The sequence below is a fragment of the Rhipicephalus microplus genome, chromosome 5 (genome assembly GCF_043290135.1).
Source record: "Rhipicephalus microplus isolate Deutch F79 chromosome 5, USDA_Rmic, whole genome shotgun sequence".
NCBI classification, from domain to species: Eukaryota; Metazoa; Arthropoda; class Arachnida; order Ixodida; family Ixodidae; genus Rhipicephalus; species Rhipicephalus microplus.
This window is the reverse complement of record NC_134704.1, coordinates 72232418-72259862: the sequence shown is the minus strand read 5'-3', so window position 1 is coordinate 72259862 and position 27445 is coordinate 72232418. Positions and strand designations below refer to the sequence as shown.

The 27445-nt window shown below is 42.8% G+C and overlaps 1 protein-coding gene across 1 annotated transcript; it reads right to left on the bottom strand.

Annotated features, from left to right (window-relative positions):
* Positions 1-2980: 2980 nt before the first annotated feature.
* On the bottom strand, positions 2981-27400 carry LOC119174428 (pyruvate dehydrogenase E1 component subunit alpha, mitochondrial-like). Its single transcript, XM_037425320.2, has 9 exons — positions 27201-27400; positions 26743-26802; positions 25566-25739; positions 22175-22301; positions 19110-19201; positions 14894-15142; positions 13402-13541; positions 6414-6522; positions 2981-3481 (listed from the first exon to the last, which is right to left on the bottom strand). The coding sequence occupies exons 1-9, from the start codon at positions 27249-27251 to the stop codon at positions 3293-3295; spliced, it is 1191 nt and encodes a 396-aa protein (XP_037281217.2). The 5' UTR covers positions 27252-27400; the 3' UTR covers positions 2981-3292.
* Positions 27401-27445: the final 45 nt, after the last annotated feature.

Here is a 27445-nt window from a genome sequence, read left to right as displayed (position 1 = left end):
TTAGGCCGGCGGTTCGCTGGTCTGTCTTTCACAGTTTCCGTACTACGCACTGGCGGAACCAGTATACGGCCTCGGGTTCTTACCAAATAGTACATCATACGCAGACAGGGCGCTCAGTCGGGTTTCAGTTTTGCACATCTTTTGCTTATTAAAAATTATTTTTGAATTTCCTGAGCATTTCAGCTATCGGGCTCATGACAAGAGTGTCTCAGGAACATATAAACAGCATTACCTTGACATGTTCGAAAAATTGCCGGAGTTGGCCTTTAGGATGCGCTTTTATACTTGCGTGCACGTATCTTGAATTTCATTTTGATGAATTGGTAAAATTCAGTATTAACCGACACTTCTAGTCTGGTATACTTTAGCTGTCTTCCTAGACATAAAGTAGAACCCTGATTATACAACTTTCAGGGAACCAGGTAAAACTGTCGTATAATCCGGGAGTCATATAATCAAAAATTAAGATTATAGGCTGCGACACTCAGCCTTGCCCAAAAAACGGGTACAGACCACCCGAATAAGCCCACGGCACGACCTTGTGCCTCTGAAAGGAAGGTAGATTAAACAATTCTTGTCAGTGACAGCTGATGGCAGCATTAGTTAGTTAGAGAAGGTGGGAGCGAATCTTTATTCTGAACCTTTAGTAAAAGTCGAATCCAACGTGCATCTTTCTACGGATAAACAGCCTGAGCGTGAAAACGAAAGCGAAACCGTGTTGCCAACATCCTCTTGTCAGAGGAGTCAGCCACATTGTCATTGCTATCCCTTAATGGCGACAGACCACGAGTTGGCGTATAATGCTTTCGTATGCATTATAATTTGTTGGCTTGCGGAATGCAGCTAGTGATGTCTCCCTGTTATTATGAACGTTGACGTCAAGTGAAAATAATTTTGCACGGTGAAAATGAATGCGTCGCGCCCTTATGTGTGCGCAAGCCTGTGACTGCGAGTGCGAAAAAGGAGGAGATCAGCTGTATGTCGACCAAGAATAGTTTCCACGGAGCAAAAACATGAAAATATCAGCTTTTTGGCTGGCTGAAGCTACTCTGTCTGGATAGAGCTTGGCTAGGTAATGACCATGAATACATACGCATGCCATCGCGGCGTATGTAGAAGCACATGAACTTCCAGGAGAATAAATTTTCCATTCCAAGAAGACATCCTGTCTCACTCTACTTTTCCAATCGTGAACCTAGGGGAACACAAGTTCATATTTTGCAATCATGAATATTTGGTCGACGTTTGATTCCAGGAAAGGTGTTTTTTTTTTCTTCCTGACTTATGCAACATCACATAGAACCTTGTCGTCGTATAATGAGGGGTTGACTGCGTCGTATAATGAAGATTTTTCAATACGTTATTTCTATGGGGATTTTGCCAGGACAAAAACCCATTCGTTGTAAAGTGCAGGTTATTGCAAAACTGAGGGACATATAACCGAAGTTCCCCTGCAGTGTTTAAAGTTAACAAAAACTGGTATGTCGCGCAGCCCAGTGGAAGAGCCTTGAAGCTGTAAATGTGAAGTCGATTACTTCGGTGTACGTAGTCACGTTTTCTGATGCTCTCAGGCGTGCCGCAATTAGTCCTAAAAATTAGGATATGCATGTTATCTATCCATTTTTTATTTTTCGCTGCTTAAGAGGTAAAAGGAGGCGCACGGTGAGCAGTGGTGCTGCCTTTGTAGTGTCCAGCAAAATATGCCAAGCCATGACGCAAGCATGGGCTGTGTATGCATTCGCAGCAAACTGTCATTCTTGAACACGAACTGCTCTCGTGCTCACCGTTCGCTCCACGGGTTGTTTCTCGTGTTTGTAGGCAAAAAAATTCGGAATAAAAATGTTTCACAGCGTTTTCCACATTACCGTTCTGCGATTAGACATTCTCACAGGTAAGCTTTCAGCTGCACAAAAGAAACTGGGCACCATGAAAATTGGTTGTAGGTCCCTTTAAAGGGGCCATATAACGCTTGAAAACATCAGTGCTGACTGCACAACTCGTAGTGGCACTCGCCAGAAGTATTGCGAGAGGAAATGACAATAAAAGGCACAGACCTGTGATTGCATAAATGTAACGTTAAATGTTACCGCAGCATCACATCAGAATACGGATTACTATTCCATTTCCTTTTTATTTAGCATGGTTTTTCCCTGAAACCGGAAGAGAGCAAAGCTCTCCGACTTTTCCACCTTAAAAACTGCAAAGTCGGTGAAAGAAAGCACGAAACGCTATGGTGCTGGAGGAAATGCGCTGGATTACGATTCAGGCACCGTTGTTTGAAAAAAAAAATAAAGAAAATGTAAGGGTGTTGATAGACGCCACTGCAAAAAGAAAGATCAGTAAAGCTACAAAACATTGTAGAAGCGTTCGCAAGCTGCCTCGTTTCGCAAGTGTCGTTCCCTCTTCAAGTACTACATTATTTGTTACCATCACAACGGAGTCCTCAATACATTGGGAATAACGAGCAATATGGCAGGCAAGCTTTCCATAGGGTAGGGCTTTCAATTAATTTCATTGTACAGCCTTCCTACATGACAGGGCGAGGGAAACACGATCAGGTGAGCCCGCGAAGGGCATGCATCCATTTCATTGTACTTTGATATCTCTACGCTGAATAACTTTGCACTGCGTGGCCCTATCGCTGCCGTTCTTGCAGCACTTACCTCTTAAGCCTTCAGTATAAGCAACCAGTTAGAAAAACATGTAAACAATTAGGTCGTGAAAAGTGTTAAAAGGGCCCCTTTAAGCGTGGTACTGCCTTAACTAAAGCGATTGTGTGCAGGAATACACTACAACCTAAATTGATACAGTTACTTCAGGCAGCATGATTACTTGATTCAACATTACCTCAGTGTTTCTGGCATCTTCCTTGTCAGTAAAGAACAGAAATGGCTAAGTCAAGTCAAGTTTCTAAATGATGACACCACGTAAGAAAGAAATAAGTAGGCAAATAATGTACAATGTGACTGTAGCAACAGTATAAGGGGGCAGCCTGTTTATTTTTCACACCAATGCCTGCACCTATTATGTTTTTGACTGGCAAAATAGCTAAGTGAAAAGTCTTCTCCACAGATGCTTTGTTTTCAGGGGACTGCTTGAGAAGCGTTGGCTTCAAGTGAGCAACAAAAAAAGAGGAATAAACATTAAAGTACAAAATGCACAAATGTGTATAAAAAAGACTAAGACGAAATTATACATTTAGAAAGTGGAGAGTGAGTGTGGCAGGGGATTAAAGAAAATGCTGGGGCAATAAATAATAAACCCTAGAGAATCGTCACTACTTGCAGCAGCGTCACTTGAGGTTGAATGGCTGCGTAATCCGCATGTGCTTGTGTTCCGTGAACGGAGTGGTTCCACGAATCTTCGCGACCAGCGGATTGACATAGATGTCGGCGTACAGTTCCTCGAGCGGAACTTCCCGGCTCGTCTTTGACATTTCCGTGGCAGCCTCCACTTCGGCTTTCACCTCGGACTCTAGTTGCTGCGAATTGAGGAGAAAAAAAAAAAAGAGTGCGCAGTGTCATTGAAGCAAACCCCTGTTAAGACCAAATTATGGTGACAAAACTTACGAATATGATCAACGCAGCTTCAAATGTAGTCATCAAGAAAAACTGAATATAATAAACCCCCCATATAACAAAATCTCTGTTTCAATGAAGTGAACTAATGATTCATAAGTGGGGCTTAATGTCCCACAACCACAATATGACTATGAGAGACACACGAAATAAACTAAGAATAGTCTTACAAGAAATATAGTGTTAGGAATATATCTTTATAACAAATTTTCAGATATAAACAACTTCATTTGCTTTAATATTCAACTTTGTTAAATTGAGGTTTCAGTGTATCGCCGCTTATTTAGTCATGTATTTACCCATATGTACTAGTTTACAGCCCTCTATAGACATTGAAAAAGAGAGGGGCTGTTGATAAAATAAACACTCGTATTATACTGTAGAATTATCACAAGTTTGTAGGATTGAGTAGAGGCGAAGGAAAACAAGCGAAATCCTGTATTTACCGGATCAAAACGTGACCGCAATAGTAACACAAGAGAAGGCTCTCGATTATGCCCAAGATGAAAAATAGAATTTCCGTATTCAATTGTAACATGAATGCTGACTTTAAAATAGCAAAGATATGGAGAAAGACACTGGACTCTTCAGACAAAGCGCATTACACAATTGGATTCATTTAAACGAAAAAGTCAAAAAGTGGGGGAGGAGAAAGATGACATATAAAGGAGAGGGCAGTGAGGGCAAACTGCGCATGATCTTTCAGGGGTTGCTATCTGTACAGTGAAACATGCGCACTATCATGCACTTGTGCCATATTTGATAAAGGTAAGAAGCAGAAAAAATGTAAATATTGAATTTGATAAATGCACGTGCTTCGCTACATAAGTAGCAACTCTGCAGGATTATGCATGGTTTACCATCAGTGCCCTCTCCTTTGTACGACACACGTTCCATCCTCCTCCCCTTTTCGCTTTTCTGTTTCAATAAATTCAGTTGTTAATTGTGCTTTGTTGATGATTCATATGTGAGGTTTAACGTCCCAAAACCACCACATTATTTTCGAGAGACGCCGCAGAGGAGGACTCCGGAAATTACGACCACCTGGAGTTCTTTAACGTGCACCCAAATCTGAGCACACAGGGCTACAGCATTTCCGCCTCCATGAAAAATGCAGCCGCCACAGCCGGGATTCGATCCCGCGACCTGCAGGTCAGCAGACGAGTACCTTAGCCACTAGACCACCGCGGTGGGGCTAGATGCGCTTTGTGTAGTCCAGTTCTTTCCTGTTCTCCATTTCGTAGTGCTGCCTTTGCCTACAGTATGTTCCAACTAGCGCCCACACAATCTTTTCTAAAAAAAAAAAGAAAACTGTTACATTTGAGTAAATACAGTAAGATGGAAGCAGAAACCCATGTGATAATGTACAACAAACTTTAAAATGCTACAAAGAAATCGAAAATGCAAGAATAAATTCAGAAGCCATGTCCCTATGAAGAAAATGAAGGCAAGCAATGGTGCTTGTGTGCCTAAATGTACTACATTTGGTCCTTTCTTTCTTTCGATCACAATGTACAATTGTCCCTCCAAACGGTTTTCTTCCTCCATGCTGGTAGTTGAACCTTTACCATTGGTAAGCAACAGCTGAAGTGTTGCTTACCAATGTAACACTTCAGCAGCTACAGGCAACAATGATGGTTATGCATCTACGTCCAGGCAACATCTAGAAACAGCTTCTACATGTTTTAGAAGAGTTTGATGAAAAGAATTTGATTCATTAACATTAGTATGTTCAAGTTTACATTTTTTTCCCCCACACTTTGTCCCAAACCTCCTTAAATGCTACGAATACGATGTAGCTACCTGTACATGGGTTACTTTGGTATTTACTACCTTCAAGTTTAGCGTGAATCAAGTTAGACTTCGTTAAACTGAAAATCCTTTATTCTGTTCATCTTGCAGCGCAGGAGCTCTTGGCTTGTGCGACCTTTTTTTATGAAATAATGACCCCCTATATTACAAGTACAACCTGTAGAACCATATAGTACTATTACTGTACTACCCAATTTTTTGTATCCAACATACTATGTTCGGTTTACCAGCACAGGTGGTCAGTGTTAATGTATCTCTGAACCAGTTTCATTGGTAAATACTAGTGGATTGCATTCTGACCTCTCCCATCTTTGGTGTAATAAATAAATTGCATATTTAAAGAACAGTTGACGATTCACACTTTTGTCCATTACATGACACTTATCTGTGCTTTTTGACATAAAAGCCTCTATTTCAAGGCCACAAATCAAAATCCCGCATAAAACAAGAATGATGGGCCTAAACTGTTGTTAACAATAATATGCCATATTTTCCCACAAATAACCTGCCCCTGCTTATAACCCACACAATAAGCTAAACTTCGGAAAAATTAAAATAAAACAACAATCCCCACATATTGCTGTCGAGCCACCTTCTTTACATTACAATGAAGCAGTGCAGCAAAGTCAACTTCACGTCAAAATTTGCATAAAGCTTACATTCTGACTTAAGCTCGAATCTGCCACATAGTTTGTGCACGTTATACGCAAGGGAGTTTCATGAAAACGAAACACAAAACAACTGCAGCTAATTTATTAAGAATTCTGGTTAAAACACCAATAAAAACTCACAAGTAGTAGACAGGGCAGCCCTTACTAGTGAGTGCTGTCTTGTCTACTTCTTGTCCATGTTCTTTGGGGCACCTAACAAAAATTTTCAAACATGAACGTACACCAACTGGCCCAACTCACTATCTTGCTGATTGATTGGAGCCTGGCATTTCTCCAAGTGATATTGTGACAAGAACAAAAATTGTCTCACTTTCCAAGAGGTCTCTTGCTGTGCGCGTAGTGCGACACCTACCTTTATCTCATCACTTGTAGCCAACTGCGCACTGATGAGCTTGTCCTTGAAGTGAGTGATGGGGTCCCTCGTTTGCCTCACTTCTTGTACTTCCTCTCGCGTACGATAGCTGCAAACAGCAGACATTAGATGAAAAAATGAAAAGATGCTTAGCTGCTGTTCGGATAAACAGAAGAGGAGATAGTATGAGGATACCTGGCTTCAAAGCCAGATGAATAGGGTACCTAAAACCTTGGTAGAGATCACTCTTGAGTGATCTGGATCATGAATACAGCTGTTTCCAAGTCTCAGGATTGAGGAATGGGCAGCAAAACAGCAGTAGTTCTCTTTTTTAGGGTCAAAGCTCCTAAAGCCGCGAGTCTGTCCCTCGTAGCTCATGGTACATGACCGCCTACTTCGATGACTCACTCAGCAGGCGCAGGCGTACGAAAAAAAAGACAGATGAATGAACAGACAGACAGACAGTATACAGTTTATCTATAAAGCCCTTTGAAGTTTCGTCCCACTGATCATCATTCACTCTGTGAATATGAAACTCATTGGATCGACCACAGCAACTTTTTAAAATAAATCCAAATGATATTTGCTATCAGTAACAGAGGCTTTCTTGAACATACAACAGTCGAATCTGGATACACTAAATTTTGCATAGTATACAGCAGTTGTAGCGACTCCTTGAAAATTCCATGCAAAGTGTAGCACTGAGCTGCATGCATTTTAAACTCTCATTCATTTCCACATTTCACGCGGAGGCACTGCACCACGCTGTGCCCCTTCGAATGTGGTTCTCGTATTTTTTTAAAACTGTCACAATCTTTGAGGAATCTCTCTGTCACGCAACAGGAATTGTCCTCTAGCTTGCTTGCATTTTCTTCATTGAAAGCTAGGCAATTTCAATTTTCCTTTCAAATATGCAATGGTGTGCTTATAGTGTTCTCAATGCTTGTGATGTTGCAGTACCAGGTGTGCTGTGTCAGGCAAAAAAAGATTTAAAAAATGGCGATTATTTTAGCATTACAAATATAGCACCCCCCCCCCCCCCTCCCTAGCGTGTCACTGTTCTTAGAATGTAACGGGCCCCTGATCATGTGGATCATCATAAATATAAAAGCTAGGAATATGGTGTTATTTTGACACATGTCGGTAAATAATTCCCTCAATTTGAAATGCAATGTAGACTATACAGTGCAGTCCACTTATAACAATGTTAAAGTTCCCAAGAAATCCCATCGTTATAACGAATAATTGTTATAAGTGGGTTGACAAAAATAAAAAAAGGAAGAGCGATGAAAACATCTTAATTGCATGCAAGTAAGGTAGTGCAAAGGTCGCCGAATTCACTCATGAGTCGACTCACTTGAACTCACTCAGATTCAGATCGAGATGCGAGTGAGTTCGAGTGAGTCCGGTTGAACAAAATTTTAGCAAGCGCGAGTTTGGCTCAGTAAAATTTTGGCAAGTCCAAGTGAGCTCGAAGCGCGAGATATATTTCTTGAGTAGCACTGAGTGAGTTCCACTAATGTTTGCCGACCTATGGTCCTATCAACTCATCCTCGGCATTACTATGAGGCTTACCTGGATTTGTGTTTATACTCACATCTACCTACAAGTATTCAGAAACAGTGTCTATCATATACCATTTCAATATTTATTGATCAGAGCCATGAATCACATAAGGGGGTGCCTTGTACTCCTCTACCCTGCCAACTCTCCCAGAGAAGTTCTTGATAAATATATTTTATGTTGTCATCTATTTCAAAAATGATGCCCTTGCTGATCTGCTACCACTAAAACCTCGTATATGAAGGTACTAATCGAAAGGGGTCAAGAAGAGCACCGATTACGTCAGATATTGGTGTTAAAGAGCATTGACACCATGGTCGGAGAAGCTAATTCTAGACTTACGGACCCATGAGTTGACTCACTCTGACTCACTCAGACTCAGATTGAGCCGTGAATCTGAGAGAGTCTGTGTGAGTAATAGGCGAGTGAGTTTGATACTGAGTGAGTCCAGATGAAACTTTTTGTGAGTTTGTGTCCAGCTCAGGAAAATTTTGGCGAGTCTCAGTCCAACCGAGTCTTGACTCCTAAGGGCAAAATATATTTCACGGGTGATTCTGAATGAGCTGCAGAATTTTTGCCAACCCATGTCAACTATACACTAAATGTTTGCAGAAAAGGCATAGTATGTCAGCTTTGATTGCTTTGCGTAAAGCTGGTGCACATCTTTCTCAAGAGCATCTAGGTGCTTGATGTAGGTGAGCAGGAGGTCCTTCGCAAAAGCAAGGTCCCGGAAGGACTGTAGCATCTGCTGCGCCTCCTGTGATGACAGTGCCTGGGTGGGCTGCTCAACCGCGTCTTCGGGGTCGTCACTATCACCCCCATCCGCAGCACGGCGCGGTCGGTGCGAAGACCAATTTGTGGCGTGCGCTGTAGTTGGATTCAATTGCTATACAGTTGAACCTCGTTATAACGAGATGGGCTATAACGAAATAATGGATATAACGAGCAAATCCTAATTCCCCTTGAAAGTCCCCATACAAACCAATGTATTAAAAGCCTCATTTTAACGAGGCAAAATTAGCCTGTTATGGGATATAACAAACAAATTTTGTTAGGAAGTAAAATTTTGAGCCGATGTCACGACAGTGCACAACGCGAATTTGAGACGGCGCGCAACGCGAGAACTGTATTTAGCAGTTCAAAACTCCCGCCACGCGACCTCCAGCAACGCGCGCAAAGCAGACGGCACGCGCTGTTTCCGGAGGAGAGGTCGCTGCACGTGCGCCGCTTGGCTACCACCGACAGCGGAGCGCTCCGCAGCTCCTTGAACGTCTCGTTCTTTTCTTTCCTTTTGTGTCTTCTTTATATTCTCCCTCTCCCCTTTCTCATGGCGCTGAGGCACGCTTCCTAATCTTACATATTCCCTTCCCCTTGAGTAACCAGTTCCTAGAGGGCAGTGCAAAAGAGCGCCCCTTCTGCCCCTTCCTCTTCACAGTCACTTTCTCTGCAAGTGTTCTCGCTCGCCGACGTGAGCCGCGTTGCTTTTGCGTGCGTGTTTCTTCTCTTTTTCGACCGCTTCTGCCTTAACTTTTATCGTGCTGCGCTCGTGATTCCAGCAACATGAATGTGCCAGGCGGGAAGCGAAAGCGCATAACGCTAGATCAGAAGGAGGCTATGATAAGAGCCGTCGAATCGGGGACTAAGAAAGGCAATGTGGCAAGAGACTTTGGCGTATCGACGAACACACTGTCAACCATCTTGATCAAGCAGGAGTCGATCATCGACGCTGTTGCACGTTGCGTGAAAGGAAGCGCTAAGAGGATGAGGGCACCTGCCTTTGAAGCGGTCGAAAGGGCCGTTTTTAAATGGTTCTTGGACATGCGGGCCGTGAATCTGCCGGTGAGCGGCGCCTTACTGCAAAGAAAAGCGAGAGACTTTGCCTGCATCATGGGCTATGACAACTTCATAGCAAGTTCGGGTTGGCTCCAACGCTTCAAGGAGTGCCACGACATTGCCGGGAGAGCGGTCTGCAGCGAATCGCAATCTGTCGACGAAGCAGAGGCTACCAAGTGGGCGAAAGAAAACATCGTGCGGCTGCTAGAAAAATACAGCGCGGAGGATATTTTTAATGCGGACGAAACCTCTCTCTTTTTCAAGATGTTGCCGCACAAGACGTTAGCCCTCAAAGGCGAGCCCTGCCATGGTGGCAAACAAAGTAAGCTGCGGATCACTGCGCTACTTTGTGCAAACATGACCGGCTCTGAGAAGCTGCCAATTTTCGTAATTGGCAAAAGTGCCTCCCCTCGCTGCTTTAAGGGGAAGAGGCAGCTCCCAGTCAAGTACGTAGCCAATCGCAAAGCCTGGATGAACAGGGAGATTTTTTCAAAATGGCTTTGCGAATGGGACGAGAAGCTGGCAGAGGCGAACCGCAAGGTGTGCCTTGTTTTAGATAACTGCACCGCCCACCATACTGCTGCCGTGCTTCAAAACATCGAGCTGCTGTTCCTTCCTGCCAACTGCACAGCAAAAATACAGCCGCTTGACCAAGGCGTGATTATGTCGCTGAAGGCAGGTTACCGCAAGCGTGTGATAGACAAGCTCCTGCTCAACATGAGGATGAAGCGAGACACCGATGTTGACTTGTACGCTGCGCTCGAAATGCTTCAGGCGGCGTGGATGAGTGTGACGGCGACCACGATCGCAAACTGCTTTCGACACGCCTTATTTGCCACCGCACCAGACGCCAGCGATGAGCCATCAGACGAGCCCACTGTGCCGGATGGTTTTGCCACATCAGACGAAGCCGCTGCATCATGGACGGCACTTCGTGACGCCGGTGTCGTGCCTGACAGCGAGTCGTTTTGCGACTATGTGAGTGCGGACTCGGAAGTGGTGGCAACGGAGCAGCACCCAGACGACGATATTGTGCGCGCTGTCAGTGATCGTAACGAAACCAGTGACGATGACTCTGTCGACGAACAGGAGACAAACGTGCCGACGGCGTCGGAGGCATTAGACGCGGTGGACGTACTGCGCCGCTACTCCGGCGCTCATGAGGGCGGCGAGGATGGCTTGAACATTGGGCCGCAGCTGAGCGAGCCATCGTTCGCATCAGCGAGATGCATCAACGTCCAATTACGGACTTCTTTGCAGCTAAGTCTGCCTGAAATGCAAGCCGTGTATTTTGAAGTGCATTAAAACAGGTGCATGACTTTTTCCTTTTTATTTGGGAATGCGGTTATTTTGTTGCATACCACCGTGCGGCGGGATGCTATTTCGCCCGCTATTTTTTTGGGGTAAGCACAGTGCATAACATTTGCGGTAAATGCCCACTATGGCTATAACGAAATATTGGTTATATTGAGCAAATAGCGGCGGCCCTCCAATTTCGTTATAACGAGGTTTAACTGTATACAATATCGCCGCACTTACGCATCATATTTAAAAGTTTATTTTACAGTAGACAGCACACAAAAGCAGATGGTGCCATCATTGTTCACTGTTATATCCAATATATTGTAATAAATGGTATCGGTATAGTGGACTTGTCTGTCGAGAACAAACAAGAGCGGGGTAAGTGGATTATAATATTGGTGGCTCATACGAACATTATTTTCATCTTGTAAGGATGCGTACATTATTTTCATCTTGTAAGCATGAAGTTGGTACAGCTAGACGTGGTCAGTGTGTGACTTTTTAAACTTCAATATTGGAGGCCACGCCAAGCCACGCGTGGACGACCACGGACGAGGAGACAACCACTGCCGTAGCTCAGAGACATCGGGTGCATAATCCGCAGGTAGCAGGTTCGGTTCCTGCCAGCAGCAAGTCTTTTCATCCACCTTTCACATATACATCACAACAACTACAACACACTAAAACAGTACAATAGACATCTCCCGGTTTGTAAACAAAACAGTTTGACTTCACCTACAAGTACTCCACTCACAATTCCCAACTTCGGAACAGGCGCTGGCTGGCAAAAAAGTTCCGCCAGGGGAATCTTTCTGCATAGCAGCACTGCGTGTCTGCATTCCTTTCACAGAAATTTCTACGAATCGATTTTTCTTATGTCAAAGCTTTAAGAGTCACTTTTAACAGAATCGTGCTTACTGTGATTTGCTCGTCGTACATACCAGATCTAAAAAGAAGTTAATGCACTTCGAAAGCGAATGTGCATTTTCACGGTGACTGGCGCTTGGAGAAATACTACTTCCATGGCATGGATATGAATGTACTTAACTTTCGTCGCAATATCTGCACTGCAGTGTTAAACGAGGGGCAGTATTGGTGGCAACATGGTTTTGAGCTGCTGTGCTCGAGGTCACAGATAAGGTTCTAATGCACAGCACAAAATTGCGATCGATAATGAATAAAAAAAGAACAATGAAACACTTTCTGCCATGCATTAGACTGAGATTAACAAATCCCCGTGAAAATTAATGTGAAGTTCCCCCCTACGGCATGATGACGAGTGCAAATCAGCGCAACCGACAGGAGAAGACAGAAGAAAGAAGACAGAGTGCTGAACTTTGCAATCCCGCGCACTTTACGCATGTCTGGGGGAACTTCACTGGCCTGGCTTTCGCTCTCGGTGTTCACAATGCATTCAAGTTGCAAGTCTCAGTACTCGGTGTCCTCTACTGTCAGTTGCACTGATTGGCATTCATAATCATGCTTACTGGGTATGCGTATTCCCTGTGCCAAAGTGTACATGCCGCTTTGGCAATACTGAAACATGATGATAGCTTATGCGCATTTGTACCTTCCAGCCCTGAAATTATGCCATTTTTTCTTTCGCATTCAGTGCAATTGCTGAGATATACGCACTTGTAGACGAACGCGTCAAATACATTTTTACCTTCACTAGTACGTCAGATCGCGTTGTTTCGTCGACGACCAGTCATTGCCACTGGCCCACAATGAGAGGCCATGTTTTGCAGACAAGATGCATCGTTATTCACACACCACACACGATATTCTCAGTTGCACCACCCGTACAGGTGAACCAATACCATCGATGCCTCTCAACGCACATGACACGCCACAGTAAACATGGCACATTTTCAAAGACAGTGCCACTGTTCCTCGCACAGGACACTATGTAGGTTCACTACTCCAAGATAAACAGCCAAGCCAGCAGCGCAAATTTTTCATCACGCAGTTTATAACACACCTAGTATATGTTCTCTGACACATACCACAGCTAATCTGGCAAAAGTAAGGCGAAGTTTAAGCTTTAAAAAGAAGCAGCGCCTCGAGCACCACGTGACTGTACTACACTCAGCCAGAAGCGGGGTTGTTTTGGCGACCTCCACCATTGCCCCACGCCGGTGACATGACGCTGTGACGTACCCCAAGAGAGGTTTGTTAGCACCCCCTAGACCTTCTTTGGCTTCATTATCTGCTGGTTTTTACTGAGCTTTCGATGCGCCACTCACAATCCCCAGACTACACAACGTCTCACGTAAAACTTTTCACACACCTTGTCCCAGGATCACTCATGCTGTGACCGTAGTACCGGTAAGTTTCCACCTCCATGACCAAGGGCCCTTTGCCCTTGCGGCACATGTCCACGGCAAACCGAGTAGCCTCCCTCACGGCCAGCACGTCCATGCCGTCCACCTATGTAAACAGCAGCAAAAAATGCCAGCTTGTGAGCACACTAAGAAATCGGGGCTCACATTCAAAAAACAGCTTTGCTTGGCTAAGTACTGCCCATACTAAGCCATAACCACAGTGATTGTTTTGGTATTAAAGTGTGAATACGTTTTGGCATTAAAGTTGTGTATGTCCGTGTCCGTAATTCCAGGCAGTAATGTAAGAGAAGGCGTGCTCGTTTAATTTCAAAACTGTGGTGAACGAATTTATTTTTATAACCAGCTGCAATAAAGAATAAGTGAAGGCTGGTGGAAAGGATGAAAAGAAAACTGGAACATCAGTAACATGTGTAAGCTGTCACAAGAACACAAGCACCACCACATTTCTGTTGTTGTGATAGAAATTGTAGAGACAAACACTTTAGGCAAAAGATCACTGTCTGTGTAGGTAATGTTGCACTATTTTTTATAAAGGTCAAAAGCGATTAGGCCCAAGTACACAACATGATGTGGGTGCAAAATCAAGTTTGAGGTGGAGCCAAGAAAACTGGTGATTCTGTGCATGCTGCTCTACTTCATCGTGACAGAGAAAAAAAAGAAAAAGACAACAAGGTTTTGGCACTAGAAAGTGCAACTCGCTCAGAACTGATTGCCTTATCTTGAAGTTCTGACAATACACTGAAGCGAGGGGACATGTGATCCATTTTCTTTCTTCTTTCTATGTTGTTCGTCACATGGCAACTGAAACAAAGACAAGCCTGACTCATAGTAATTGAGTAAAATTTCTCATGTTTTTTTATGCATTCGTGGTTCTACATTTATCTCTATCAGTAAGCAAATGTTTACTGAAGCGTCCACTCCCGGTAAAGCTACCAGCTGTACACTGCTATCAATATCAATGCCTTTCATGTGAAAAACAAGCACAGTGTAATAAACAACACATTACCACAGGACTAGCCTGCATGGTCAGCAGTGCAAGCTTGGTTGTGACAGCGAAGACATGCGTCTCCACAAGTTTTATTGTAACGCACAAGGTCGACCACTGAACATTCTGGTGCACACCGCAATCTATGAACTTTTCAAAAAAGTATAAGCTTCTGGGGTTTCTATGTGCCTTATCCGCCATGACTTTGAGGCATGCTGTAACGGAGAACTCAAAACTAGTTTTAACCGCCTGAGGTTGGTTCTTTGACATACACCTTGAAAAATAGCTGCATGAGCATATTAGGATTTAATGCCTTTCTCCGTTTCATCTTCTCTACCGATAATCAAACCTACGCACTCCTTGCTAATGGCACAATACTGTAGCATTGAGCTTAATCTCATTCGAAAATGCATCGCTGAGCCAACAAGCTGAGTTCACGAGCGTGCGCTCACCCAAAGACCCGGGATGTAGTCTCCACGAGTGTAGTAGTCTGTAGAGGCAGCACCTCTGTTTACACTCGTTCCCATGGCAAAGCCATTGTTCTCACAGACGAAAATGCAGGGCAGGTTCCATAGCTTAGCCATGTTGTAGGCCTCGAACACTTGGCCTTGGTTGGCTGCACCATCCCCGTAAAGCGTAAGGCAGACCCTGTCCGTGCCAAGGTACTGGTGGGCCAGAGCAACGCCGGCTCCCAGTGGGACCTTCAAGGGACGACACAATGCCTCTGTTGAGGTGTTCCAATAAAACACCTAAGCCTGTCAATAATAATATCTCGGGTTTTACATCCTGAGAACCCGATATAATTATGAGAGACGCCATAGTGGAGGGCTCCGGAAATTTTGACCACCTGGTGTTCTTTAACATGCACCGACATCGCACAGCACACGGGCCTCAACCATTTTGCCTCCACCGAAATGCAACCATCGCGGCTGGGTGAAACCAGCAACCTTAGAGTCAGCAGCAGAGCACCGTAACGTAAGCATGTTAAAGAGGAACTGAAGCGAAACAACGACTTGATTTAGATAAATAAACTGTACACTGAGAAATTTTCACACTCATAACTTCGTTACTGGAGCAGAAAATCGAGGTTTAGGTTTCATTTTTAAGTTTCGCGCTGAAATCTCTGCACGTGATGTCACCGATTTCAAGATGTATTTTTCGTATTTTCACGACATTGACTGGATGACATTTTCTGAAACTTGGTACGTTAAGTCTATGGCCCCTCAGAGATGAATTCAATCTTCACCGATTAATCAATTTTCACCGATTAGGAAATTCGTTACGTACATTAGATACTGTCAAAATCTGTGACATCCCGTTGTTTGTTGCAGCAATTTTAAAGTGGTGTGCCCACTCGAATTTATTTTTTGCACGTTTTCTCACTCAGCAGGCGTCTTCTCGCAGTATAAGTGGCGTTTTTGGGATGGTGGAATCGTCCTGTACTAATACGCAACAAACAGTTTTTCTCTTAGTGTCGCTTTAATGCATTCAGGCAAGTCAAAGCAGCCTCTAATTTGTAATTTGTAAGGTGCAAGTGCATAGTTGTTCAGTGACATTGCACAGTTGTTCAGGACAAAGGTCTCCAATGATTCCTGAGACACAGCAGTAACTACTGACCATTGTGAACCACAGCCACAGCAGACAAGAGATTGTGCATTAACTTGGGTACATCACCTAAGTTATGATAACTAATGAAGCATAGCTGATTAAATTATAAATTGAAGGGACCCTGCAATATTTCATCAGCATGATCAGAAAACTCCGCCGATAATCAGTTGAGAATCGTTAGAACACGTGAGCCAAACAATATACCACAGCATGTGGCCTTAATCTTACAATTAATTTTAAATGTCAGCTACGAATTGCTCGCTTTTCCATAGACAAATGATGTCATACGCCGTAGTTACTCAACTGCAATGTGACCACAATTCTAACTTGATGTGCGATTTCTCATTGTGTCACAGGAAGAAAAACAAGAATTTCTGTATTCGATCGCTATGTAAGGGTAAACTTTAGCAAAAATCTGTAAATAAACTCGAATTATATTCATGTAAATATGGTACCCAAATCACTGCACCATATACCAAATGCCCACAGTGGTTGGCTGACATAAGTAGCGTGACCTGCATAGTTATGCGAACGCCGCGAGATGCCGCCATGTGCGCATGCACACACTTGCAATCACTCTGAAAGTGAGCCATGCGTTTGGAAAAAACATGAAAAGTGCTCAAGATTGTGCCATGCGCTGACGAAGGGGCGCATCTGGGCTTTTGCAAATATTCAGGCAGTTATAACATTTGGACGAATATTAATGTATTCAAATTCACTATAAAACAAATTTGAATCATCCTAAAGTTCAAAGTATTCGAAATGAATGAATAAATCCGAATGTAAACCCCCTCTTTTAATGATGGTTTCACTGCAGCGGAGGAATGCTGTGCCGTGAAGACACTCACTGTTCAAAAGTATTATGCAAAAGTACCACCACCCACCCACCAAAAAAATCTGCACTGCCACGAAGCCCCCCTTCAAGGTTAAATGAACTTATTACCCACACATTCGAATTAATTTTTTAAGTGTAAAAGCTTCTCAAATCGGCTTATATGCACTAAGTACAGTGAATTTTAAAGTCTAAAGTATTTCCCAGGTAACCACTTGAATTCTAGTGAAAGTCACATCCTGCTATTATTCGAGTTCCCATCACTTCCTTTTAACACAAAAAAAAAAAGACCCACATGCCTCGTTTTAATTTTAGAAATATTGAGCCCGTTAGTTCAGTTATAACAAATACGCTCATTTTAGATGTGAAGTGTCTTAGGACTGAGCTCAATCCGGTGTGTGGCGTGACCACCCTTACTGGGCATGCATGCCCCTTTCCCTCTCCCATTTCTCCTATGCTCCCCTCTCTCGCTTCCCAATGCCGACACAGGCAGCATCTGCTAGCGAGTGTGTTTAAAATAAACTGTGGATGCTTTAGAGCCCTGTAAGCACTCAACTATGGTATATTCAAACACTGTCCCTGTCCCTACTGACTGAGTGGCACTGCTTCGACAGCATCTGTATGATTGAAAAAAAAAAAACAGCTGCTCACGCTGCATAACCGTTCACTGGCCCCCTTGTATATATAGGCACTGAATTTGACCTCCAAGGTAGTGCTGGTGGGTGATTTCTCTGGTGCCTTGATTAACAATAAAAGTTCGCAGCATGCGCATTAACGAAAAGTGGACTGAGAGTCTCTGTGTCCAACTGAAGTCTTCTGTCTCTCATTGCCCATTAGCAGCGATTGGAATTTTCCAGTAGGAAACAACTGTCTATCACTGCATGCTTTGCAACTCCCCCGGTTTTTCTTCTGCACAATGCTACAATGAGCACGAGCGTTAACATTGCCACCAGTGTAAGCGATAGCAACCATTGCTTTGCATCTACACATGGTTCCCTTTAGCAGGAGACGGTGTAATTTTTTTTATATATAGTATGTGAAATCTACTACTTTCGAATTCATTCTGAAATTACTCGAAGCAAATCACTGTTCACTTTGAATTCCTGTACTTCCGCTCGTACTTGACAAATACAAAAATTGTTTGCAGCACTCAAATTGTGAGGCAATGGGCTCTTTTATTAAAGTCATTAGACAATTATTTTGAAAAGTGTTGCATGGCTCCTTTGAGTATCGGTTAAATACAAAATAATTTTTGATGTGATATCTTTAGAATGTCACATCAAAAGATATCACATGCACTATACAACTCCTATTTTCTAATTAATTTATTTTTTTACATAACTTTCTGTGAGCAAGTCTGATATAAATTACGTAACACTCATGGAGACCCATTGCATGATGACCTTGCGCATAAAGAATTGCTATTACCATATTTACTCGATTCTACCGCGCCCTCGATTGTAACGCACACTCGGTTTTCACGAAGAAAAAAAAAAGTAAGACATCGATTGCAACGCGCACCAATTTTTCTCGTTGGCCCGCACCATCACACTACTCAGGAAAACGACTCCTTTCGGGAGCGTCCCCACAGCCCCACACGCACGTTTCGGGAACTCCGAACGACCGCGATGCGGCCCGATTTCCGTCTGTTTCGGCACATGCGATGACTTTTCTTTTAAAAGCAGCATCGTGGTGCACTCGTCGAGTTTCTGGAGTCGGCCCTTCCATGCCGTCGATGCTAATGCACTACAAGATGACGAACTCCTCAGCACACGTACGAAGTGCCGCACATGGGAAACGCATAGGCAGAAATGGCCAACGCGCCATGCCGAAGCACGTAGAGGGCGGCCATTTTGGAAATGCCGATGGCAATAGAATGACGGTATTCTTTTTTTTTTTCGCACTCGATTTTAACACGCATGCGATTTATGAACTCGCTTAATCGGAAAAAAGGTGCACGTTAGATTCGAGTAATTACGGTACTATCATGAACATACAACAATTCAAAGAGAGAAAAAGCAGCAATTCTAGCAATGGTTGCATAACAGGCATGACCCAGCCACCTAGATTAAAAGAAGAGGAACGTGCGCCACATTGCAGGCAGCATACAGGCATTCCAGACATAGGCCTAGCACACTATGTTAAACAAGAGTTTCCACACAGCTTTGCGAGCCTCGCATCAAGGTTGAAGCCACTTGTACAGCAATCAACAAACCGTTATTTCATACCTGCGCGCCAACAATCCCATTCCCTCCGAAGAAGTCGGGACAGTAGAGATGCATGGAGCCTCCTTTGCCTCGTGAGCAGCCCGGCTCTCGTCCTGCAAAGAAACAGAACAAGTGGATTTCTATGCGGTTCAGGTCTACTTCAAGCCACCGATGACAAATGGACTTTCTGCACAGTATTGTCACGCTATTACACACAAACTTGTCGCATAATATATCATGCAGTCATATGACAAAGTTGAACAGACTAACACAAGGGTCAGTTACGTAGGGCCGGGTCTCTTGTGATCACTTATGAGTTAGTCACGGAGCTACATATCAGTTAAACAAGGGTCAGTTACGGAGGCTGAATATTTCAAGCACATCCAATTACTGGCAATTTTTGCCCATCCATCTACTATATACTGATGGAATGAACCATTGGCCGTGTATAAGGAATGAATGAGGGGTAAATCTTCAAGATTCTTAGAACCATAATGATGAGATTTATTTTCAGAACCTCTCACAAGGCACAGTTACTTGGTTAGCTTAATCAAGAACCAAAGGAGAATAAGGGCACTGTGTCTCTGCAGAGCTACTACAACACATTCACTGGTAAGCATACAAGTAAACTAAGCAATGCAAGAATAGATACATTGCAGGAGGAATCACAAACCAAAACAATGAGCTAATGTAATTTATGATGTAGAAAAAATGCTAACAGCCCATGCAAAATATAGCCATTAACCCAGAAAGAGAAAACAATGTTTACACAAAAGTCCAAGGACTTAACCCTCTCACTATCATAAAAAAAAGAAAATTGTACGAAACTTACTCAAACAATTTTTTTTGGCATTATTCGTAGCAGTTCGTTTTTCTGCATAAAACAGTACCATTATATCAATTCATTGGCGTTACTTTATTTCACTAATTACGTAAATAGGGACACATAGAAGGTGGCTTCACTGCACAGCAATACAATGAAAGATGGCTATAAAATGAGAGCCAAGCATGAAAAAGTGTAGCCATGTCCCTTCCAGAAACACAACAAAGACAAGTGTTGTCATTGGTTTCATGTTGGACCAATTTTCGTTGGCGACAAGTATTCTTGCCATCGATCATTTTGGTACAAAATCTTACGACTATGATTGTCAACAGGAGAGAAAAGGTTAACACCAAACGCTGCTGGCAATTCTAACAAGTGCATATGATATTTAGAAAAAAGTTTTTCCACTATAGCATGTTCATTAAGTGTAATCAATAGCTACGCCAGATCCCAGCAAGCCTGAGCCTGAGCACAGTAGCCTGAGCACATGCATAAACAAACTACAAGAGAATACTGAAAAGAATGTTAGTTTAAGCATGGTGATATCTGATGCTTTTGAGGCTTGAGCAAGTCCAGAAGTTTGTGTTGGTGCATAACATTACGAAAAAGTTGGGTTCTTTATTATTTTTTTTTTTCTGCATAAGACTGCTGTGCAATAAACTGTCCGGCCCCGCCGTGGTGGTCTAGTGGCTAAGGTACTCGGCTGCGGACCCGAAGGTCGCGAGATTGAATCCCGGCTGCGGCGGCTGCATTTACGATGAAGGCGGAAATGTTGTAGGCCCGTGTGCTCAGACTTGAGTGCACGTTAAAGATCCCCAAGTGGTCGAAATTTCCGGAGCCCTCCACTACGGCGTCTCTCCTAATCATATGGTGGTTTTGGGGCGTTAAACCACACATATCAATCAAATCAAATCAACTGTACATTTTATTTTTCTTATAATATACAAGTAGCCAGTGTCAACAAAGTAAGGAACTGCTGGATATTTGGGTGTATATTCACTAGGTTTGTGCGAATAGTGAACTTTTGGTTCGAAGCGAGTTGAAGCGAATAGTGATTTTGATCAAATAATTTTGAATCAAATTCGAACGATATGTATAATATAAAAAAAATAGGAAATATTTATCATGACCCAACTAACCTGCACAATATTTTTTTAATTGAAATAGGGGCTCTATGCAAATGCCATTTATTTTTTCATTTAAAGGAAGTCGAAACAACCTTGAGTAGTAGTTTCGGTAGGATGCGAGTGATAACCTGAAAGATACTTAATGTTTTAAAATTTATTTTACTTGGATCCTATAAGTCTTCATAACAAGCTTAGTAAAATGAAGAATTGATTCGAGGGTAGCATGTTCTTTTAAAGGGGCCCTGCAACACTTTTTCAAGTAGCCATGGAGCCAGTAAACATGCTTGTTGCCTCACAAATTTACTGCCGCAAGTTTCTAGAATCAGTCCAGTACGAGCGGAGTTCCAAAAACTTGTTGCATGTTGCAATTAGATTCTCTCTTCTCAACCTGATGAAATAGCTGGAAGCTAAGCAAGAGGAATGGCATGGCGAAAAAAAATGTCACACGCACCTCGTGACCTTGAGCACCCTTTTTTTTTCTCGAATACACGGCTGTTCGGTACAATTGCGCACATACTCGTGGACAAGCGACGGCCCCGGTAAGGACGAGAACGCCATGCTCAAATCAGCCAATGGCTGTGACCAGAGCTGTATATTCCTGCTTGGTTATGACAAGTGATTTTTGAGCTTGTAGTGTCATTTACTGAGAGAAGAAAGCAACTTTTAGCTTTGAAAATTCATTGTGAATTACAGGCCGCGTGCTGCGCTACAATATTTGCCTCGCGTATTCTCGGTAGCCTCGACTACCCATTGGCAGCGTTTTGTGAACACAGTAAGTGTTGCAGGGCCTCTTTAAAATAGAAGAAAAGCTTCGCGGCAAAGCAAATTTTCCCTGGATAGATATTTTCACTGCTTGGCACCCTTACATTGCAGTGAAACCACCTTTAGAAGCAATAACATGCGGATTAATATACACCTATTCGTTCATTGCGAATAGATCATATTCGATAATTTAAGTTCGAATCGAAGCAAATTCAAATACTCAACTATACGTTCGAATATTCGGAGCATTCGAATATTCGCACAAGCCTAACATTCACTCCTTCATGCCCATTATAAAACTTGTGCATAGTGACTGACAAGTAGGAAGCTCTTTGGTTAACAAGTACACAAAACATGAATATGTTCAGGCTCACCAGTTAGTTCGCAGAGAACCCCGGGTATGCTCACGCCTCGCAGGTAAGCCCAGCCGTGTGCGCGGTACGCTGTTATGACACTGTCACCCTTCTCGAGGACTGCCTCCATGCCCACTGCACAGGCTTCCTACAAAATAGTGAGACTGAAGCTACGAAAGCCCACTACATCGCATTCTTGTCACTGTGTTTAAAACGGGACAAAAATAAATGCAGATCTGCACATATTTCAGGGCTTAGAGAATTCCCACAATGTTCATGAGTATTATCACCAGAAAAGAACTTATGAAGGAAGAGAAGGCCCTGCCCAAATGATCAAACAACAGTAGCAGAGTGCCTCCAAGGGGCAGTTAACTCCCCCCTTTAGTAACCTGAGAGAGGGGGGCACAAAATTGGCCCCATACGTTGACTAAACAGAAAGGGGGACGTTGCGGCAAACATTTGATTCCCACCCCCTCTCAAGAGGAATACTGCACCAGCCTCTGCAGAAATGTTCTCATCTGGTAATGTCATCAGACCAGGGAGCACGAACATTGGTACATGGTCGTGCGCCTTAATGGTGTAAATTCCACTGGCTGCTAAAGTTACTAACTATCAACCAGATGCATTCATGTGTGAACCCATTCAAAACTATGTCGTGGCCCAAAACCCACATATCTAAGGAAAAGTCGCCAATTATAGGGCAAGTCAATGCCCAGTAGAAACAGGAAAAAAGAAAAGGCAAATCCTCTCAAGCATTATGAAATGTTGAGATTTTGCTTTGCCTATACTTGTGGGCAACTTTTTTTTTGGCAATAAAGGGAAACCTATGATGGCAAAGCTACTGCGTGTGTACTCCTCCGCGAAGTAGTTTGGTTTGGCTTCCATTTCAAATGATGACAGTGTTCTAATAATAATAATGCCACATGCAATCTGCTACGTCTGCATAGACAGACACTTGGGAGTGAAATTCGTCACAAGCTCCTTCGCTGAGTGATCGAAAGAGCTGGAGGGCGACGAGTGCTCACCAAAAGATGAAGATGCCATTTTGACTGTGAGGTGCACACAAAACGTGCGTTGTTTTCACACTTGCAAAAATGCAAAGTGACACTGCATAGAGTAAAACAAACTATGAATGCCTCCTTGGTGTATGCTGTGTCTCTTTAAAAACAACACCCCAGAGAGAATGAAGTTATGTTTTTTTTATGATTTTCACATTGGACACAGATGCGCAATTGTGAGATTGTAGTCTGCAGCGGTGGAACACGCCCACTTTGGCTCCCTGGCCTTTCCTTCATTGCCAAGAAATGTTGTCCGCGGTTATAGAAGAGCCACATTAATGTGCTGTCAGTTTCACACGTGGAGAAAATCTCGGAGCGCATGACATCACGGTGAGGCCAGTGCTGCAGTGGCAAGCCACAGTAACAGGTGACACAACTCAACACTACGCCCTTCAAGTATCTGTACTAAGTGAGCGCTGCCAGCACGTGACTGCAATACTGGCCACACCACAATGTCATGTGCTCCGAGATTTTCTGCTTAGTGTGAAACAGATTGTACACTAATTGAGAACACGTAATGACCTTTGTGTTTATGACTGAAACAGACTGTACATTAACTGAAAACACATAATGATCTTTTTGTTTATGATTATAGAAGCAACAAATGAAGGCATCTATATACTTGCATTGGAATAAAAAGGGGGCAAACCATTAATGCTGATGTCTATTGGCATAGCCAAGTGTTGTGGGGTTTAAGATCCCACCTCCCTTCACCCAAACACTTTCAGTTTTGCATGTGTATACCAGGTGCTTCAGGAAATGTGCCGAAGATCAACAAAAAATTTGGAAAATGCAATATTTTTTTTATACCTTCACAATAACTGTTTCTATAGCTGCAGGCATTTCAAGATGGCTTAAGACATCATTTGAGACAGTAATGAAGTAAGTTAAAATGCTAGTTAACCTTTCAATTGGCAGAATTAGGCAGTTATGTCAAATCGGAGTACTGAAGCCAGTCATGCGAAGAACCTGCCGCAGCTTTGAAACATAACATTAGTGGCCTAAAGTAGTTGTGACGTAATGAAATTCGATAAAATTTAAAGACAAAACCAGTAAACAGATGAACACAACAAACAGAAGACCAAAGTGACGTCACAGTTCGAAGACAATGATTACAGAGGTAATTCTTCCATGTTCGTGAACGCCATGTGTGATATAATTGAAGATGCCGCCTGCAGACCCACACACTGAAGCCTCTTGATCGTTTATGTAACAATGCTCACTCAATCTGGATGTCTCAGGAGAATATGGCCAGTTGCACTCTTCCACGTAACGGTTTCGCTGCTGAAATCTGTTGAATTTTATCACTTCACAAGTATTACTAGAGGGTGCTTTATCGAAATCTCAAAGCTGCAATAAGTTTTTACAAGAGCGACTTCAATTCTCCTATTTGACACAACCACTTCACTACACCACTTAGAAAGATAATTAACTTTTTTAATTACTGTCCCACATGATGTCTTTAGCCATCTTAAGATTCCTATGGTTACAGAAGTAATTGTGAAGGCATCAAACAAATATTGCCTTTCCTTGATTTTTGAGGATTTTGCACACATTCCTGAAAAACACCTTATATACAGATGCACATACAAATGTGAACATACAGAAAGGCTGGTTGAAAACTCCCCAAAAAAATTCCTGGCTATGCCCCTGCCAGTTCCTAGATACGAGGGCAATTTAATAGCTATTTATGTCACTTAAGTTGCTAAGACTCCGAAGAGGTATATTATAATTTTAATGTCAATTTATTTACCAACACTAGTATGTGATGAAATGCATTCTAGCAACAAAAATAACAAAGAAAAAGTTTCATTCTATCAGCTAGACTAAGTTTGAAACTATTTTCATATTGTCCACTACACTATTAGAAAGGAGCAAAGCTGATGTGAAGTCTATAAGGAAGACCATCCCCAGCTCAACTACGAAGTGCCTTTGCAAACAAAGAGGTTAAATAGATGAGTCATACTTCACTGCATTATTAAATTTGAATTTCAAAAGCTCAGGGCTCCTATGATTTGCTTCTTGCACAACTCCAACTGTTGCAGCATTCACAAAACAAGTGCATCAATGGAAGGTAATTAGAATAGAAATAACAAAATTTGTTCAGAATGAAAAAAAAAGAACATAAATACCGTGCTAGAGATATAAACCTTATCTGTGATCTAATTCAACTTTGCGGTGCAATATCATGACTTTAGCCAATGACATCTTTGTTAAACATTCGTGTTATGCTAGCCATTTTTCTTCAATTGCAGAGCTCTTGCTTGAATGTTTTGTCTTGTTCACCCCCTGACTGTGTGTGCAAAGGTAATTCTGAATACCTGTCATATACGTATTTAGAAACATTTTATTACCTGACCAGAATACAGGTGGCAGAAACCCCTGATGATTTTAGATTTGTACAAGCTGTTTGCCGCCGCTTCCAAACGACGAATCGCAAACATCTGCCTGTAAAACTTCAGTCCATCCTCTCTTGTGCAGCTAACGTCGGTCGATGGTCCCTTGTCCAACTTGTGGAGCTTGTATGGCTTTCAGTAAACAACAGACAATGTGTTACCATACAATGAAAAAAAAAAAAAAAAAGCAGATGGACACTGAGAAAAACTACAAGGTGGTATAGTTGGTGCTCATTTATCTTCCAAGGGTGGACTACTTTAAAACACAGACACAGTACCAAAAAAAAAGCATGTTTGACATCATGCGTCTAGTTTTTTTTTTTTTTTTTTTTGTTCCGTACTGTGTCTATGTTTACTAAGTGCATTTCTGATTAGAAAACAACAACACTTTGAGCATTGTTCAGAGCTAAGCTTCGCAAACCTCGAATTAATCAGTGCTAAGCTTTGCAAAGCTCGAATTAAACTAGTTACAGCTTTGATCGCTCCAGAGATGCTGATGCTAGGTGGGTGAAGCTTACTACATCTTTTTGGCTTAACACACATTACAAAGCAATGACTTTTTGAAAAAAGGCTGCAATTACAGCATCATGCGTGAATAATGATTTATACGAAACAGCAGTTTTGCGGGAGATGAAGGCATACAAGCAATATGTTGCCATTGAACAAAGATAATGATTGGAGCTAACATTTTGACGAGGAGAACCCCTAAGACGCGCACCTTGTAAAACTATTGGCACACAAACAACTTTAATCAATGACTTTTCATGCGTAGTGAAGGAGAATATAGCAGAAATTCTCAGAGGTTATAGCCCATGGGCAAGCACAAAGATCCCGAAATCGGCTATTTAAGTGTCCACAGTGAACGTGTACCGTGCCACCTGATCGAGTTCAGTTACTTCTTTGGAAGCACTCCCAATTACCTATTACCACTTGATGCAGCTTCTGTAGCTGATGTGTCGGTGAAACCACCCTCGCATGCATAACTTATTCATGCAATACTTGGTTACATGTTCTTACTTAAATCTTCAATTGAAACCCCCTTCAATACGTGAAACTATACACATGGAGATAGCAGCAAAAGAAAATAAAATGCGGCGGAACACTAACTTGGAGAAAGTAAGTTCTGTGCCGTTACCTTGGTTTGGAAGGTAGCCTCGGAGGCATTTCGCTTGCTAATAACCGCGAAGATGCACCTCTGCAAGAGAAGACGAAACCATAACAGGTTAAAATTGTTAAAAAACTATGACCCGCAACTCGAACTTGGCGCGCAATATGCCCTTGGGCAACAGCAACTCTATAACAACTGTCTTAAATGAAATGACAAGCACAGCTAAGGTGTATCACTCTGGTGCTTGTAAAACCCACAATACGAGAACACAGCGTTCCACCGGCGATCTTCATTGGCTTTGGGCAAGGGTGTGTTCTGCCACGGCCGCATGATACAAAAGACTCAGGCGTTCCAAAAGCGAGCGTCGGTAGAACAAATGAGGAGGTATCGCAGCTTTCCTCAACAAAGTGGGTGCCGTACAAATACAAACAACAACACGGACACAAGTTTTTCTCAGAGTCGGGTTTCGAGCATATCGCGCTTACCTTGTGTCCACTGAAGACATCGGAGACGATTCTCCCCACCGAAGAGTGCATGGTTCCTGAAGTGTGGGTAGCACTTTCAACACACACTCATCACCTCACTGCAAAATTTGCCAATCGCTGAAGCTCCAGCAGTGCGCCGATAAAAACGAGAATGACTAGGGTCGCTTCGGACTTCGGCGCTTTCGGCTGCTGCGACAAAACCCCGTAGAAGTCGCAAGGTCGATCATACGACGCTTTCGCCGCCT